This window comes from Cervus elaphus, chromosome 9, assembly GCF_910594005.1.
Source record: "Cervus elaphus chromosome 9, mCerEla1.1, whole genome shotgun sequence".
NCBI classification, from domain to species: domain Eukaryota; kingdom Metazoa; phylum Chordata; class Mammalia; order Artiodactyla; family Cervidae; genus Cervus; species Cervus elaphus.
The window spans coordinates 93,939,388-93,957,185 of record NC_057823.1 but is presented as its reverse complement, the minus strand read 5'-3'; the positions used below and the strand labels follow the sequence as shown (position 1 = coordinate 93,957,185).

General features: G+C 33.8%; 1 protein-coding gene across 11 annotated transcripts in view; it reads left to right on the top strand.

Annotated features, from left to right (window-relative positions):
- The window catches only part of MCTP1 (multiple C2 and transmembrane domain containing 1), a 560,075-nt gene that overhangs the window by 323,113 nt on the left and 219,164 nt on the right, over window positions 1–17,798 (top strand). For 4 of the 11 annotated variants that reach the window (XM_043913620.1, XM_043913615.1, XM_043913618.1 and 1 more), the window contains exons 6-7: window positions 6,830–6,868; window positions 16,573–16,632. The exons of 1 other annotated variant lie outside the window; for it this stretch is intronic. In XM_043913620.1, the coding sequence (XP_043769555.1) occupies window positions 6,830–6,868; window positions 16,573–16,632 (99 nt within the window). The remainder of the gene's footprint in view (window positions 1–6,829; window positions 6,869–16,572; window positions 16,633–17,798) is intronic. 6 more of the 11 variants (XM_043913624.1, XM_043913622.1, XM_043913617.1 and 3 more) reach the window with 2 other exon arrangements.

The following is a 17,798-nucleotide window of genomic DNA, read 5'->3' as shown; positions in this document are numbered from 1 at the left end:
TTCAAATTAAGCTGGTATTCATCAGGAACCTACTAAGAGCTAAATCCTATGCTAGACCCTTGAGCTTCCCTGCTGGCTCAGTGGTAAAGAATCTGCCTGCCAATGCAGGAGACGCAGGTTCAATCCCTGGGTTGGAAAGATCTCTTGGAAAAGGAAATGGCAAGAAGTCAAATGAGACACGAGGTCTGAACTGCGAGTAGGAGTTGATAAAAGCAAAAAACAAACAAACAAACAAAAACCAGAGGAGGTATTTCCAGCAGAAGAAATAGCACAGGCAAAGGCTCTATAGCTGGGGAAACCAAGCTGCACTCCAAGAATTGAAAAAGTGTCGGAGCTTAGAGAAGGGTGGAAGCAGACTGTGGGAGATTTTAGTGCATCATGACAGTGAAAAGGAGGCACCCAGAGTGCATAAGGACTGTTGGCCACATTAAAGTTCGTGGTCTTTCCTCAAAGAGCAATGGAGAGCCATTGAAAAGTCTGTAAAGGGGAAGTGGCATAATTGTATTTGCCTTTTGTTGTGTAGCTACACTGTAGAAAACAGATGAAAGAGTAAGAATGGATATTTGGAGACCAACTAGGAAACTGTTTTGAAAATTTTGGTGGGAGATGATGGAGATTTGGATTAGAGTTGTCTGACATAGAGATGGAAGGAAATGAAACAGTTTATCTATCAGAGGTGAAATCAACAAAACTTGGTGATAGAATATTCTTGTTTGGTGATGCTGTTACTTTAATGAAGGACAACACTTCATAAATGAAAATACCTGAGTGCCTGAGATCTTAGGTGTCCCCAGAACATCCAAACTGGCAATATTACTGAGGATCCAAATATATACAACTGTTTTAGTTATTCAGGTGACTTCATGATGAAGGGTCTGCTAATTTTTTAACATTAAAAGAATATTTATTAAATACTCTAACATCAGACTGAGGGCTTAAGGGGTGAAATTATTATCAAGAGACTTTATGATGAAGCAGCTGAATTGTTCTAAATTATTCAGAAATATAGCACAGTTAGAATCATTCCAGAAATTAGTTTTTCTTCAACAATTCTTGCAAAAATCCTTCCATCTTCATTGCTGCTCAAATATATTTAGGCACCATTTCTTTCTAATTAGGAAAAATCAGTTCGAATATGACAGTGCCTGGTTACTCATCATCAGTGGTTTATCAAACATGAATAGGAAAGGAAACGGGTAGGATACACGAAACTGTTAACACATCAGAATTGTTAATTATCTTTTCTTCATTTTCCTTTCTCCTTACTGTATCTGTCTAGCCACATTCGTCCTTAACATGAAGAATTCTTCCTGAAATCTTCATGCCATTTTCTTGATTCAGATCTCTTTGGCTAACTTAGTTTTTTGGAAGAAATCTTTTATTGCCAAGTATATTTCATTTGTTGCCTTACTTTATACCTCCAAATAGCACTAGATTGTTTCTGCAGCAGCAGCTGAAAACCGGTGTCTTCTCCCTTCCCATTTTGGACGCTCTGTCCTAGGCACCAGAGAAGGAAGTGGCCCATCAGCGCCCAGTGCCTCAGAAAAGGCACAGGGCTGCAGCCTGTACCAGAGATGGCCTCTGGCTGCTAAAGCCCCTCTTGACCTCAGCAGCACCGGAGAAGCCGAGAGAAGGGTGACCTGGTTGGCTACCTTGGCTCCTCTTTGTGGCTGGACTGATAGCTGGGAGCTTGGAGTTGGTTGTTGAGAAGCTGCTGGGTTAGGGGCGGAGGAGGAAGCATGCAAGGTCCCCTACAGGAAATTCTATTAGGATCTCCAATATCCTGGCTAGTCTGATTCCTAGACTGGGTTTGCAGCTTCTGTGCATATTCTTTACATGATGAAAATTTCTAACAAAGACACATGAATTAGTACTTCCCCCTTTTGTTTATTTTGGTCTCTATAGCAGTTCTAGAGCTGTTTATTAATTACTGTCTCTAAAATTGGTAAGTGACACTAGTTAGGAGATTTTGAACTTCTGAATGAATGCCATTTGTAGGCATCTATTGAATAAAACCACTTCTTGATCACCTATATGCATTATGCTAAGTTGTATAACTTCTTCTTTATTCTTCTTCTAAGTGTTCAGTGACCTCCAGCCATTTCTCTAACATGGAAATGGAAACTCCTGATGAAGGCTTTAATCGTCTCCAAAAAGGAACGTACATTCCCTCACTTGTAACCTTTGTCCCAGCAAAATTCCTACACAGCTCACCTCCTCTCAAGTCCAAGCTTCCCCCTGTGTGACTTTTGCTACCTAAAATACACTTCTACATACTGTACTTTACCTTGCCTCCATCCTATAGCCTGTCCCTCCTGGTTTAAGAAATAATAATTTACAAGTGTTTATAAATACTTAAAACTATTGTTTCTGCTTGCCTTTCTTATGATGACTCCTCTTAGAACCTAGTCCAGCTTTCTGTACCTGGTTGATTTTCAGTGGGCTGTAGAAGAATCTCAAGGAGGATTTGATGGAACGCCTCAAAGGTTCAAGGGAAAGTATTTTAAGTTTCCTTCTTCAATATTCAAATCCTTGAGGTTGTCACAAACAATATTGGAAATAATGATTTAATGTTCCCTTGGAACTCTTAAATTTTATATTAATGATAATCTGATTAAAATCAGTCTATACTGCTTGTCTCGAGATTTCTAATGATGACAATGAATTAGAAGCACATCACTGTATTTTCTTCATTTTGGTAACTTGCCTAGTATTGGCTAACTATATTTACCTGGAATACATAGAAATTTCTTGATTAAAAGCAAGTCAATTATCCAGTGTACTTTCAAATTAAATTTTTAATATGCCTGAAATATATATGTTGCTGCAATGAAAAGGACTTGTTGAACTTTCACAAATTATCTAAGAATAAATCTTATTTAGAGAAATTCAAACGCATAAGGCAGCAAACCAGAATCAGTTTACTAAATGAGTCATAATTCCATTTAATATTCAGAATGATGTATAGGGAAGGAATAGAGGATGATTTTGCATTGACCTTCTCACAGCAAAATTATGAGTTCTGTTCTCTTTGATTATTAGCTCAAAAATGGTCTATTTTAAGCTTCTGAAACTTAAGACTTAGTTCAAAAAGCACATGTTTATTCTTATGCCTGTGTTTATAAAACTTAACTAAATATTTTATATGGATTCACATGGAGAATGGATAGTGTGAGTTTCAAGAGCCATTGACAAATAAATCCTAAGCATCAGATAGGAAATAGAACATTAATGTTAAGAAATCCTATCAAAAGTGGGAAGAAATGAGTAACTGGAAATAGAGGACTTAATATCACAAAGTGCTTAGAGTTCTAAATCAATTATCATGCCCATTTTTAATACACTATTAATACTGACATTGCATTTCATGAATCACATGGTTGGGATAATTTCTCCTTGTGTGACTAGCCTGCTCTGGAACTCAGTAAAATGAAGAACAAGTTGAAAACCTTATCAGCCTACTGTATTTACTAAAGCCTCTCAAACATGCAATATCTAATTATAGCTAATTAAGAAATATACGTGAGTCATAACAAAAGTATTTCATGGTTACTTATGTTAAAATCTTCTCCATTGAGTCATGATTCTTTTGTAAAAAATCCCAGTTATGAGCAGATACATATATGTATGTATGTGTGTATGTTCATGTGTATATATATATGCATATATGTACACATACACACATATGTATGTATATGTGTGTGTGTGTTTTAATTTTCAGTGTTGTATGTATGAGAAACCAAAATCTTCCTGGGGGCATGCTGATGATTTGCATGTCACACTGTCATTTCTGTTTTGAATGCACGTCCTGTTTTGACGCTGTAGTGTGCAGTGCATACATGTGTGTCCTATTTATGGTATTTTGGTCTGATTGTGTGTTTGAGTTCTTTCTGGCTCTTTTTCTAGCAGAGTTCAATCCACAACTTTCTTCATTGGCGAATTTGTGGAATAAAAGTGAGTTAATTTGTGTTACACACTCTCTTAGATAACCTAGACCTACAGATTGGCTAAAGCTAAAAAGTAGAAAATTTTAAGAAACATATGAATTAAACTTAGTTGATCTTTAGTGAATTTAGAAAATATATTTTTCTTGGTAGTTTATTTTTGAAAAATTTCTGAATTGTTTTATAACCTAACATTTGGGAAAAACCCATCTATAAACATATAATACATGTGTTTTATAATATGTAGGTACCATAATATCTAGCCATTCTGTGATTTTTTTATATCTATATTAGCCATGTAATTGCCTAAAAAAATCACTGCAACAAAAGATAAAAACAAAAAGATGGATTGAGATTGTGAAACTTCTAAAAACACAAAAGATTCTGCAACTCTCACAGAGTCATATTTTTATGTACTTATGCCTTTTATTGGGCTTCAAAGAAGTTGAGTTGCTAATAAAGAATTTGAATTGTACTATAATATTAGATAATGACACTTTCAAAAACAAATTCATATGTTTCTCAGCTGAAGTTAAATCAAAGAGCAAAAATTAAGTCTTATTTTTCTACAGTTTGCTTCATCTGCTATCTTTAACATTCCCCAATCTTTCTTCTCTAACATGTCTTATAGTTAGCAAAGGTAGCAATGTTAATATGGATAGTATGTCTGTTAAATTCACTTTTTAAAAAACTTTTCTACTGTTTTCAGTTTTATTGAATCTACCTTCACCCAACCATCTAAAAAATAAAAGAGAACTGGGACTGAGATACTTAAACCCATTGGTGAGCTGGTTGGATTGGCTCAAGAAGCAGAAATTTTGTTATAAAATCCAGGGCCATTTTGAGAGTCGTTGGATTTATAATTGAACTCTAGAGATTGAATCAGAAAATAAGGAATTAGTACCTGTAACTGCCCAATCTTTCTATTTGCACTTGGGGAAATTACTGACCCTTTGTTTGTATCAGTATCCCAATCTGAAAAATAATACCATGCAGCTTATTGGTAAAAAGGATTTTGAGAGACAGTAAAATACCAAAGCTGTAGTTGGATTTACGTATAAAAGGTTAATTGCACACAGCGGTTATGAGTCAGGGCATGTGGCTTTGCCTGGAGTAGTGAATCTGTGTGACGTTGAGTGTTGCCTTGAGGCTCAGCTCTGCTCGTGTTCTTAGCCATTTTTTCACAGGACAGCATTTCTTACAAAATGGAACTTTGTAAGATTCTTAGATACTAGTTGATGATGATAAATGGTCACGAGTTAAGAGATTTTAGTTTTTTATTTACTTATGTTAATTATTCTCACCTGGTTTGACTCAAAAAACTTGTCCCTAGGAATTACCATTCTTTGTTCATTGAAACTCTTTCTGAGAAAGTCGAACATTTGTAGTATGACTCCTAACTGGGACAGTTTTGATAAATTTCCACCACGAAAGTATTTCATGTTCAGTTGATTTTAACGGTGATGAGAATGTGGTGGTAGTGATGGTGGTGATGATCATGGTGGTGATGACAATGACAATAACCCATTTGTCACCAACAACAAACATCTATTAAACTCCATCTCCACAACCCAATGGTGGATTTTGTTGCTTCAGAATAAGTTGGACATTAGTAATTAGCAAAAATATAATACTTTGCAGTTCATGACTCCATTTGAAAAAAATAGGAAACTATTGTAAACTTGGGAAATCTATTTCTCTTCCATATTTTGGCTAATATTTAACTCGGAGTGTATATAGAGAGAATATAATCCATAAAACCACTGTCTATGTAAAAGAGGAATATATCCTTATCTTTGACTATTTTATGATTTTTCTCCTTTCCTATGAGAAATTTCTCATTTCTACATAATTCCTTTGTCTTGGTTTAAGCCAAAGGTTGCCTTCTAAATGACTTAATCTTATATTAAAATCTTTCCCTTTTTGTATTTTTGTAATTTGTGAGTGGTTTCTGAAATGGTCTTGCTTTACAGTGAATTTTGCTGAAGGAGATAGAGCTCTTAAAAGGCATCAGTGCTCTTCCTTGATATACAAATACAGCTAGCATTTCTATTAACTATATTCTTTGCTCCAAATATTCCCTATTCCCTACTGCATCTGCCTTAAAAGGTAATGATAAAGCAGAGGGTAAGGAGGTTATCCAGAAGTTAATACCTCAATGCTCATTGAGAATTTTTCTTCTTAAATGGAGAGGAAATTAAAAGTCATTGTATTTTTATGAGTTACTTTATGCGAGAGACCAGTGATCTTGGGCACTCATCACGAATTTCCATGAAACTTAATGAAAACTTGAAGTCATAACACCTCTTACTATGACATGAAAAAACTTTAAAGGATCTGAAATGGCTAAACATTTAGCAGGAAGATCCACTAATAACCATCACAATATGCAGCACTTTTTCTCAGTGGAAAGCATTTGAAAACCCTGATGTAATTACAGACTAACAGGAAATAGACCCGAATCTAAGATGCCATCAATGCAACAGACTTTGAATGTGTTTAAAGAGGAAAATTATTATATACCCAGTAAAGTCATGATGCATCCTCAGCCTCCACTACCAAAAGGAACAATTGCTAATCGGGAGACGCAATGTAGTTTTTTTTCCTGTCAATAAGATGTTTCAAATTTTCCATTCTATTTAAAATATACTGTCCCATTTCTTTGTACAAAAGGATAAAGCAAATGAACTCTTACCAGAAAGACTGCTTGAATGTTAAAGGTGCTTCTTCTAGCTGTGTGTACCAGAAAAAACAATTTTTGTCTTGTGTAATTGTTGCTGGAAACCGTTTGCTGTTTAAATGTTAAGCTCCCTCTAAAAAACAATTGGCTGCCCTGACCTGTGCTTGAGTGATAAGATAATGAAAATGCTTTATTTCATTTACAGACAATGCTAATGAGGAAGAGTTGGAAAAGATCAAGTAAGGTAATGCTGAGCATGTGATCTTTCAGCTTTTCTCCTTGAGAAAAACTATCAGTTGCTTTCCCAGGCTCTCTCATACCTCTTCAAACTACACCTCAGAATTTCATCACTCTTCACTTTTTTCTTTTTTTCCCCATGAACTTTAAGCCAATCATGCGATGCTTTTTCAGTAAATAGAAATTGCTCTGAAGCCAATCATGCGATGCTTTTTCAGTAAATAGAAATTGCTCTGATCAATCACATCCAAACCATCCTCTTGCTAATCTGGGTTCACTTTTGAGCATCATTCTCAGCGTCTGGTTTCTGTTCTGGGCACCACAGGGTCTAGAAAATGCCTTTGCTCCAGATCAGGTTTAAAATGATGGCGCTAGGGTAGGGACAACTCCAGAGAGGAGGAATATCCGTATAATCTACTGTTTTCGTTCACTGAAAACCGAGTCTGAGGTTTTCTAAACTCAAAAATCCTTTTATTGCTACATCTTTGAAGTGCATAGTGAGAACAGCTTTCTGTCATTGCTTCTCCTCTCACTTCATGAAATAAACGGCACTTGGGAGTGAGAGGAGTTTATAGTTCTCGTAACTTATCAAGCCTTGGCTCTTCCTATAACTTGTAAAATATAAAAGATCTATTCTAAGTTTCTAATTTGTTCAGTGGTAGTACCACTCTTGTACACAAATAAATATTAAGATGAAGCCGACGTTTGCATGACTACTCCTTGGAATAAATCAAAAGGATTTTATTTTTAAAGATCTTTTTTGCTCAAATTTCTGTTTTACAAAATCAGTACTCCTTTTGAATAGTGACTTATTTTTTTAGACCCTGGAACATAACAATCTTTTTTCTTCCATTCTGATTGAATCATGCTATTATTTAAATTTTTCTTTAATTTTGTCACTTTCATTATCATGAATTAAGAAAATACTTATAGCAACATGCTTATTTTTGGTAATGTCTTAATTTGCCTTAACCAGAATTTCTTACTGTAAAAACCTTCTTCCCAGTTATTGTAGAATTAGCAGCCAAAAGATAATTTGGATCATAAAAAGGTCAGGTCCACGTTAAAAATCACCTTTATCATTTTAATAAAATTAAAAACATTTATTAAGGAAACTTGCTGAATATTTCTCACCTAGTGTTCACTAGGTTTTCTCCTGGCCAAAATAAAATTTCAAAAATGTTCTGAAGGAAATGTTTGCACTGTTCATATTTGTATTACACTTTTTTCTTTGTAATTATACTTCAAAATTAGTATTATATTAAAGATATATGTGTTTAAAAATTCATGTAATTTGACTTTCTTCATTCTGTGTCTACATTATACTGTATCTGTGTAAAAACACTGTAATCCATTAATACATATCAATATCTTTCTTCCAGTTGTAGTTAAGATATAGTGCTAGAGCAAGATATTATATAGCTTTGAGTATTAACTAGAAGGAATAATCTATTTTAAGGTAATATAAAAGAACAGAGATTCTTCTTTAAATAGTTTAATTAATATTTAAATTTAATTTTAAAGATAAATTAAGCCAACATAAATCCATTTTTTTGATCCACAAAAAATAATAAACATCTATTCTTTGCTATTTTTATATCTAAACTTCTGAAAAGAGTTTTTAAGCATTAACAATCCAATTGTACATTCAAACTGGTATATTTTCCAGCTTGACAGTGATGATACAGCACTCCCTATATCCAACTGCACTCATTGGGGTACTTGGTAGATTATTTTTAGTGTATATAATAATATAGCTTTGGGGTTTTTAGCCTGAGGGATTTTCAGTTTTATAAAATTTAATGGGGACAGTGAATGCTGAGTAGAAGAAAATCATTTGTTTTTTTTTTTTCTATGAGAACATACTGAATACCTGATAATTCATTCAAATTGTCACTGTCCCTTAAAATATGTGCCATATTAATCTTAGTGTTACAAGAGCAGAGTGTTAAATTGAAAATCCAGGGAAAGTTTGAAATTTCAATTACCACCTCATCCGCTCTCCTTAACACACAAAGAGACTGCTCCCCCCACCCCCGTTCTTTCCTCTGGGGATTGAAGGAGCAAGGATGATGTTCAAGTAAATAGTCCTTCCGGAGAAACGAAGGGATAAATGATTGTACTTTGTAGTTATGTGTGTTACTGTGTTGTGGAAATGCATCATTTTTCTAATGATTTCAGTGTTTTCCCTTTAAAGATTTCCTGTGTAAGTAAAGATTTTTTCCTCTTTTATTTTTGGAAAGAGGATGTAATTTCTTTGGATGACTCTTGAATACAGGTATTTTTACATGTGATATAACCGTACTCAAAGTCAAAGGTGAATTTTTCATATAAACAGGTCATTTTCTTCTTTGGAATCTTGGTTTATGGGACTGCAGTCTGCTTTTTTGTAGACAGACTTCCATCTGCTTTTGAGCCCCCTTGGTCAAGATAAGATTTGAGAATTATACCCTTTGTGCCAAAGACTTACATATAGTCAGATAATGTTGTTAGCTATTCTCTCCAATGTGGAGTTCCCCTTTGCTTATTTTCTTTTTATTTTCAGAAATGATATAACCATGAAAGGGGGGAGAGGAAGATCTAAAATGACATTGTTATTTTTTTTAATACGCACATCTCCTCAGTGTATACATTCATCAGCTCAGGGAATTTTTCATTACTTAAATAGCTGCCCATTTTCATTGTCTTGCCAACGGCAGATTCTTTCAATAGAAATCTCATTATTTGTGAAATTCACATAATGTGGGGTTGTGTTTACTAAGAAAGCGAGAGGGTGAAGAGCCGATTTGAGGACAGAGAAATTGTAATTACTGGTCAGGACAGATTTCGATATTATTTGGAATATGTGTGTTACTATCTAATAATGAGTAGGGGAAAACCATGCCTAAACTTACCTCCAGAAAGGAAGAGTGTTAAAATATGTGTTATATTTGAACTGTATGTTAGCCAGTAAACAATTATGAATTCCATAGTATTCCCTCTTCTGAGGATAGTAGCATCCTGTGATACACTCCTTCTGGTTTTTCCACAAGGCATACTTTCCACTGTGCACATTTCTAATTCTGCCCAAGCTTTTGTAGGAAAATGTTATTTTAAGAAGAAAGGGATGGATAACTCCCTAAACTTGGGCAACTGGATAATTATCCTAGCCAAAGTTTTCTACATAGGTGACAAGATGCATTTTGGTAGAGAAATAGTGATGCTTTGAGTTATTGTAATATTTTATTCTTTAGAAGAAGCTTATCATTGATAATTTATTCTAAGGCTAAATTATTCAACAAGAAAGCTTTGTGAGCGCAGAAGAGAAGGTGTATATGAATTTTGTGAATTCATTTTGTGGGGTCAAACAAAAAATAGAAAATAAATAATGAAATAATTGCCTCTGTCAGATGGCAAGCAGAAATGATTTTATACCTCATTGTGTGTCTGTGTGTGTTTTAACATAGAAGAATACGTTTATCAGTGAGAGTAATAATGAACATATATGCTTTCAATAAATCACTTTAATTCTATGAGAAATAACCATTGTGATATAAAGATATACACATTGCAATTTCTGTTCTCAACAATAACAGTTTAAAATTGTTTTAAGAAGAGTTCATCCTTTGAATAATACGACTATGTGATGATGTCTCATTAGCATATCTTCTGTTACTTGATAGTTTATTTTTTAGTAATATCTTTTTTATAAAGATTTTATTTTAATCACTTAGCATAATTTTAATGAACTATAAAACACTTTATTCACTGGTTGAATGAGGCAATTTATAATAAGACTTTTGGCAAGGATATTGTTAATTTAAACTAGAGAACACTTTCAACTCTGTAAGTCTGCAGGGCGTAGTTAAACCTGACACCTTGGATGACACATTAAAAATGCATCAGTGAAAACCTCTAAGTGCTTTAATTTAAGAAATGTTAGAGAAACAGATTAACACATTTTTAAGTATCTCACACAGTCAGTCAGACATGGTGGGAAAAAAAGTCATTATTTAACAATTACCATGTCCTTTTTATAAAGACCTCATATCCTGATAATAAATAGAGGGTGATCTTTAAAAAGTTGCAAAAATGAAAACTTTAATGGTTTTTTACTTTCTCAACTATGAGTGACCAAAATGGCTTTTCTTTGGTGTCTCATTTCTAATGATTATGTATATGTCTGAAAATATTAAATGCTGACATGTTTTTGAAGGAAATATAAAATTCTTTTAAAAATTCTTACTCTTTACTATCCATACTCCCAAATTTTTCTTATTTGGAAGTTCTATAAAGTCAAACTCAGAATTAAGACTTCTGCAGTACAACAATAAACAAAGGGCAAATTGCATGAACATTTGTATTATAAAGGACTGTATTTTTATCTGAATTAATTATACTCTTAAAATTCATAATAAATTTATTTAAAATAGAGAGATCATAATGCCAGTAAATATTGGATTATCCCATCAAAATACCTGGAGCCATAATTAAATTTTATATTGAGATGATTTTTTTTCTTGCTATTTCTGACAGTGTTTTCCCAGAGGGATAAAATATCATAAATTTTTATGTATTGTAATTCGTAACTACAGGGATTTGCTGTAACAAGAGCATTACATTTATTTGACCCCTCATGTTGAATTTTTAAAATGTTGGGAGTCCTTTGGGGAGAATCTGGATGAGCAGGCACAAAATGAAATGCCGAAATGTAACCTTAAGGAGAAAGTGGATTCTATGATGCCTCTGTTCTAGCTCTAAGATGTTTAATTGTTGGATCATAGATTGGCATTCACATTGCTAATGTGTGCTACTGAGTGAGCTTTCTGGACCCTTTCTGGACTGATCAAAGAGAGGGAACTGACATAACTTGACTCCAGGATGATGAAGTTTCGTTCACAGATTACCATGGCCTTTTAGTTCAAAGATTCATATGTATGTACATATAATGTATATCATCTAACATGTATATGTTAGATACAGATGTGTGTGTGTGTGTGTGTGTGTGTGTGGTTGTAGAATGTGACTGGGAGGAGATTTATTGGTTTTAAAGCCCCCAAAATGTCTACAATGAAATTATATCATAATTTTTTAAGGACTGGTTGACAAGCCCTGGTTGACAATGCATGTATTTATATATATATATATGTATGTGTTAGATATACATATGTGTGTGTGTGTATATATACACACACACATGTATGAGAAAGACTCCAGGTAAAATTTCTAAAAAGAATAAAAGACCAAGCAGGGCCAAGCTTCAGCTACAGAGTGGGTCCTTTGTGGAGCTGACATTGCCTCTCTCCCTTCAACAATATTTAAAAGGACAGTGGGCGTTGCAGAGGGATTATATTTATGTTTAAAGAGTATAAATGATATGAACATCTATTTGAGGAACCAAGAAAACAAGAAAATAGTGTTTCAGTGTGCGCTTCTACTGACTTCACATTCCTGTATTCACTGACATGTCGATAGGCTTAGTCAACTTGCTGGAGGTCTCTGAGAATCGTGGCTTTGGTAACTAGGTTGCAGTGTGACTAGGAAAGGCTATGAAAATTATTTACTTATGCGCGTACTCGCTTTTTACCTCTTAAATGCCCAAAGAAGTGGGCAAGGAGGTAAGAGGAAATTATGCATCTATAAAAACATGCTGTGTAATAATAATACTACCTGACTTGACTTTTACATCGGAATCTCATACTTCAAAACTTCCAATCTACTGTGAATGTTTTGAGTGTCATAGAATTACTGAACTAAAATAACATGCAATGTGTTTAAAGGCCTCTACAATTTAAGGCCAATAAAAGATATCACTTTTAATGAATTCAGTGGCTCTTCTTGCTTGTCCAATGGCAAAGTCATTAAATCTTTCTATGATTTATTTTATATAGAAATAAATAGAAATATTATATTTATATATACTTGTATATATAAATATTTTACTATTAAGCATTAAATATATATAAATAGTTTCATTTAACATGAAACATATCATCATATTCATTTGTTGGGGAAAAATTGAACATTTAGTTTTATTTCTCTGAGAAAAAGAATACATCTTCAGCAGACAAATGGATAAGAAGCTGTGGTACATATACACCATGGAATATTACTCAGCCATTAAAAAGAATACATTTGAATCAGTTCTAATGAGATGGATAAAACTAGAGCCCATTATACAGAGTGAAGTAAGCCAGAAAGATAAACACCAGTACAGTATACTAACACATATATATGGAATTTAGAAAGATGGTAACGATAACCCTATATGCAAGACAGAAAAAGAGACACAGATGTATAGAACAGACTTTTGGACTCTATGGGAGAAGGCGAGGGTGGGATGATCTGAGAGAACAGCATCAAAACATGTATATTATCAAGTGTGAAACAGATCGCCAGTCCAGGTTGGATGCATGAGACAAGTGCTCGGGGCTGGTGCACTGGGATGACCCAGAGGGATGGGATGGGGAGGGAGGAGAGTGGGGGGATCAGGATGGGGAACACATGTAAATCCATGGCTGATTCATGTCCATGTATGGCAAAAACCACTACAATATTGTAAAACAATTAGCCTCCAACTAATAAAAATAAATGAAAAAAAAAAAGAATACATCTTCTAGATTGTTTAAATTAAAATCTCATTAACTTTTAGATTAATAGTAGGATTTTTTAATCCTTGAGGAGAAACTTCTTAGTATGCGTTGGGTTTTTTGGAGGCAAAAAAAAAGTAGATTTGAAAAAGATATTACCAATGGGTCTTGCTTCTTTAATAAATTAAAAAACTCAACAGAAATAGTTCAACAGTTCATCATTCAGAATAACTTCAATAATTTTCCTTTTATCTGCTTGACACCTATTATTTTTGTTCTGTTTCCTTTTGTTGTTATTTTATAATTTTAGCATTTTAAAGTGGCACTTTCCTTCACTTACCAAAGTCTTGTCTTGGCAGAGACTGAAGTGTAACTAAATATCTATAATTAAGACTTAAGACAAGTCTTCTCTGGAATTCATAATGAGTTTACTCCACTTTTCTTGCCCTCCACAATAAAATCACCACTTTCTGTTTAGAACTCATTATTGTAAAACAGGTGTTTCATTATTATTGTTTTTTGTTATTGTTATTATTAGAAATTCTAGTGAAAAGAAGGTCTTGGCTAATCTATTGTGAATTTTATATTCATCAGAGGTATAAGTGACATAAGGGTCCACAGGAAAATTAACTTGTTTTATTTGAAAGCAAAACCTAAATTTACATGAGAATGCAGGTTGTAAAATCAAATATAGATTTTAGTTGGTTAATAATGACAGAAGTAATTAAACATGGCATAAAAAGCACAGCCCGGGGACTTCAGTGTGGATCCAAATGTGATGAGTATTTTGTTTCTCAAATTTTAACAGAGAAACCTAAGTTCTTAACCATAAAAATTTCTCCCTACCCGCACCAACTTATCAGTCTCATTTTGCTGTTTGCATACTAATCACATAATTAGGTCATTGTCCCTGATGTTCATCTGGAGAAGAAGAGAGAGTAGGAATTGGTGCAGTTTCAGTATTAGGTCACCTTAGACCACTTAGGCTTCCCTCATAACTTAGTTGGTAAAGAATCTGCCTGCAATGCAGGAGACACCAGTTTGATTCCTGGGCCGGGAAGATCCTCTGGAGAAGGGATAGGCTACCCACTCCAGTATTCTTGGGCTTCCCTTGTGGTTCAGCTGGTACAGAATCTGCCTAAGGGCTTCCCTAGGGGCTCAGATGGTAAAGAGTCTGCCTGCAATGCAGGAGACCCAGGTTTGATCCCTGTGTTGGGAAGATCCCCTGAAGAAGTGAATGGTTACTCACTCCAGTAGTCTTGCCCAGAGAATCCCATGGACAGAGGAGCCTGGTGGGCTGCAGTCTATGGGTTCACAAAGAGTTGGACACGACTGAGTGACTAACACTAGACCACCTGAACTTTAAATGAAGTAACAAGATTTTTAAGTGCTAAATGGTTGTCTTAGTTGTTGTGACTGCTGAGTCTAGAGCCAAGACTTTCACATTGATTTAAGTCACCTTAACACATTTTGCATTAAGAAAAAACTCAGTGTTAGCTGAATAACTTGTTACTGACTCTGGAGAAATGATTTTTGTCGGGAGCTTCAAGAAATAATTTCTTTAATATATTTTAAAATTTATCCACATTTTGTTTAGCAGGCTGCTTAATTAAAAGAGAGCTGGGAATCAAGGGGAAAAAAGAACTGGCAGTAGAATAGGACAACATGCTTCTTTTCCAGAAGCTACAATAGGATATTTTGAGTTAAACAGTAGCATAGCATCAAAGATTGATGTCATTGCTTCTAAGGTTTGTGCTCCAATGTTCAACTGTAAGTGTATTTTGTAAGGATTTTTCTAGAAACTGATATGACAGTGTGCTAAATATGGCAGTTGAGAACCAGTGCTATAAATGCAAATAATGTGTAACTCTTTAATGATGGTCAAACCATGTCTTAAACTCAAGACTTTTTCCTGATGACCTCTCAATTACTATGCTACCTGACCAAACCAGGTACAAGCAACTTAGGGAAATGTAATTAGTTTCATTAAGAAATAGATTTCATGTAAAAATCACAGGTAGAGTGCATAGATGATCTCTGATATAATTCTAAACTTAAATTATTCAAATTGCTGCACACCTTAAAGTATGTTAGTTCATTATTGCTTTCTGACATGATTTCTTGGAAGGATCACTTTGAAAGGAATATGTATCCTTAAGCAAATGTAATTCCAAGTAACTAACAGTCGATCAAATATTTATTGAACACCTTCTCTGCATAATCAGGTATCATGTGAGGTCCTGGGCCCTACCATCTTAGGTAATCATGTTAACACAAAATTGTGGAATAATCAAATAAATTACAAAACTGCCTTCTCTACATCAGTGTCAAAGGTTGATGCTTTCCCATAACTGTCATCAGTTTCCCATAAAGTTTAAAGGATGCATGCAATTTAGATGTTCTCTTTAAAAGTGGGGATTCTTGATTTCCTAAAATCTAAATTGGTTTCACTTTATAAAAGTCTGATAAGTAATAAAATGTCCAATATGAATCCGTTGCTTTGTTTCCAGCTAAATAGCCATCTTTCTTAGTATTCATTTATTTTAAAAATCATTTTAGGGAAGTTCCAATTAACTAAGTAATTTATATTATATATACAAAGTGTTATATCGTAAAACTAGGAAAATTTTGGTAAGGAATTCAGACAAAATTGACTAGGTACATGTTTATAAATAAGATTTGTGCTGTTGTTATTTTAAAATTCTCTGACAGTTTGTTATGTTAAATTATCATGTTAAAAGGAACAGGTAGTATCAGATTTATTTCTCAATTTTATTTTCTTATTTTTTTTTATTTCTCAATTTTAAACTATGTTTAAACAGTTCTACTTTCTAAAATAAAATGTTAGACTCAGATGCGTTAATAAACAACTAATAAAGAGGTAAGTAGATTCTTTTAAAATTACAGAAATAATCCTTTCTAAGCTTTACTACCACTGGATTAGATAAGAGCAAGACAGTTTAATTAAAATTAAAATTTTAAAAATGTAATTTATTCAAAAGAAGAAAATTTACAGTTCATAAACATCCAAAGTGTCTTTAGGATATATCATTTTAAGGTTTTTACTTGTCTTAATTTTGATGAGTTAATCAAGTATGCTCAAAACACCTCAAAATTTAGCTAAATATTTGTTTATTTTTAGGAACTCTCAGAAAAAGAAGTGCTTGGATCTTATTTCTCTGTGAAGTCTTTCTTTTGGAGGGTAATGTCTAAATCCTTTATATTAGTATTCTTGACTTTTGATTCTGATTATAGTAATTTGGAAGTTCAATGTGAATTAAGAAATTCACTTTTTAAAATAGACTCTATTTTAAAGAGAGATGTATTCATTTGCCTTTTTTTATTAACTCTTATTCTGTCATTTAGGTGACTCTTTTATTCTTCACTTGTAAAAACTAAGAACTTCATATATTTAACATATTGCTTTGAAGTCAGTTCCTAGTGGGCCCAGATTTATCCCAAATTCTTAACAATTAGAGATCCACAGATCTTTCAGGAATATGCGGCATTGTCTAGAGAGTCGATAAAGATGCTTTTCCCCTTCTTAAAAAATCTTCCATCTATTTGGGGGAAATAATTATATTACAGTGATCTTGTACTATATACATACTAGATAATGAGTGTTCTTTCTTTGGAAAGAAAACCCTGTGAATTAGAAAACAGCAACTCTGCTTTTGATTTAAATTAACCAAAAAAATTCCACAAAGAATTTTTTTAATGCTTTTGCCATTTAATTTATTTACACTTTCATGATTTAAACATAATGAGCTCTTGTCATCCTTTTTCTCTGTTATAATTCTGCATTGTGCAAGGCACGGCTTATTACTAATGAACTTACGGCTTTGACTTCAAGAGTTTCCCTCTTTCTTGAAAAATTCATACTTGGTACGTGATTACCTAGTAATAGATATTGCAGTGAAAATGCTACTCTTGCAGGACTTTGCCATTTTCTTTTCTTGGTTCTTAAACCTGCTCATGACTGAAAGCTACCCTTCTCCTTTTAGAGTTTTAAGATTTGTTGCGGTGTCTCTGTGAAGCAGACAGGCAGGTCCTAGATTAAGTCATGCAGTGACTTGACCATTGAGCAAGTAAAACCAATACCTGTTTATCTTCTACCTCCTCCCCACACACTTCTTTTTCCAGTCTTGTATTTGCATGAGCTTATTTTAATTATTATAGCTTCTTCATTTCCTTTCAGTCTACTGATGACTGCCTTCACTGGTGTTATTCTGTATTGCCGGCAAAATAATAATGTTTCCTCTTATATGTTCATACATTATCCATGAAGACACAGAGTGACTGTTTTTAGAATTACCCCATTACCTTAAATGGAAAATAGCTTTCGGCAAAAATTTTTTCTCCGTTTTC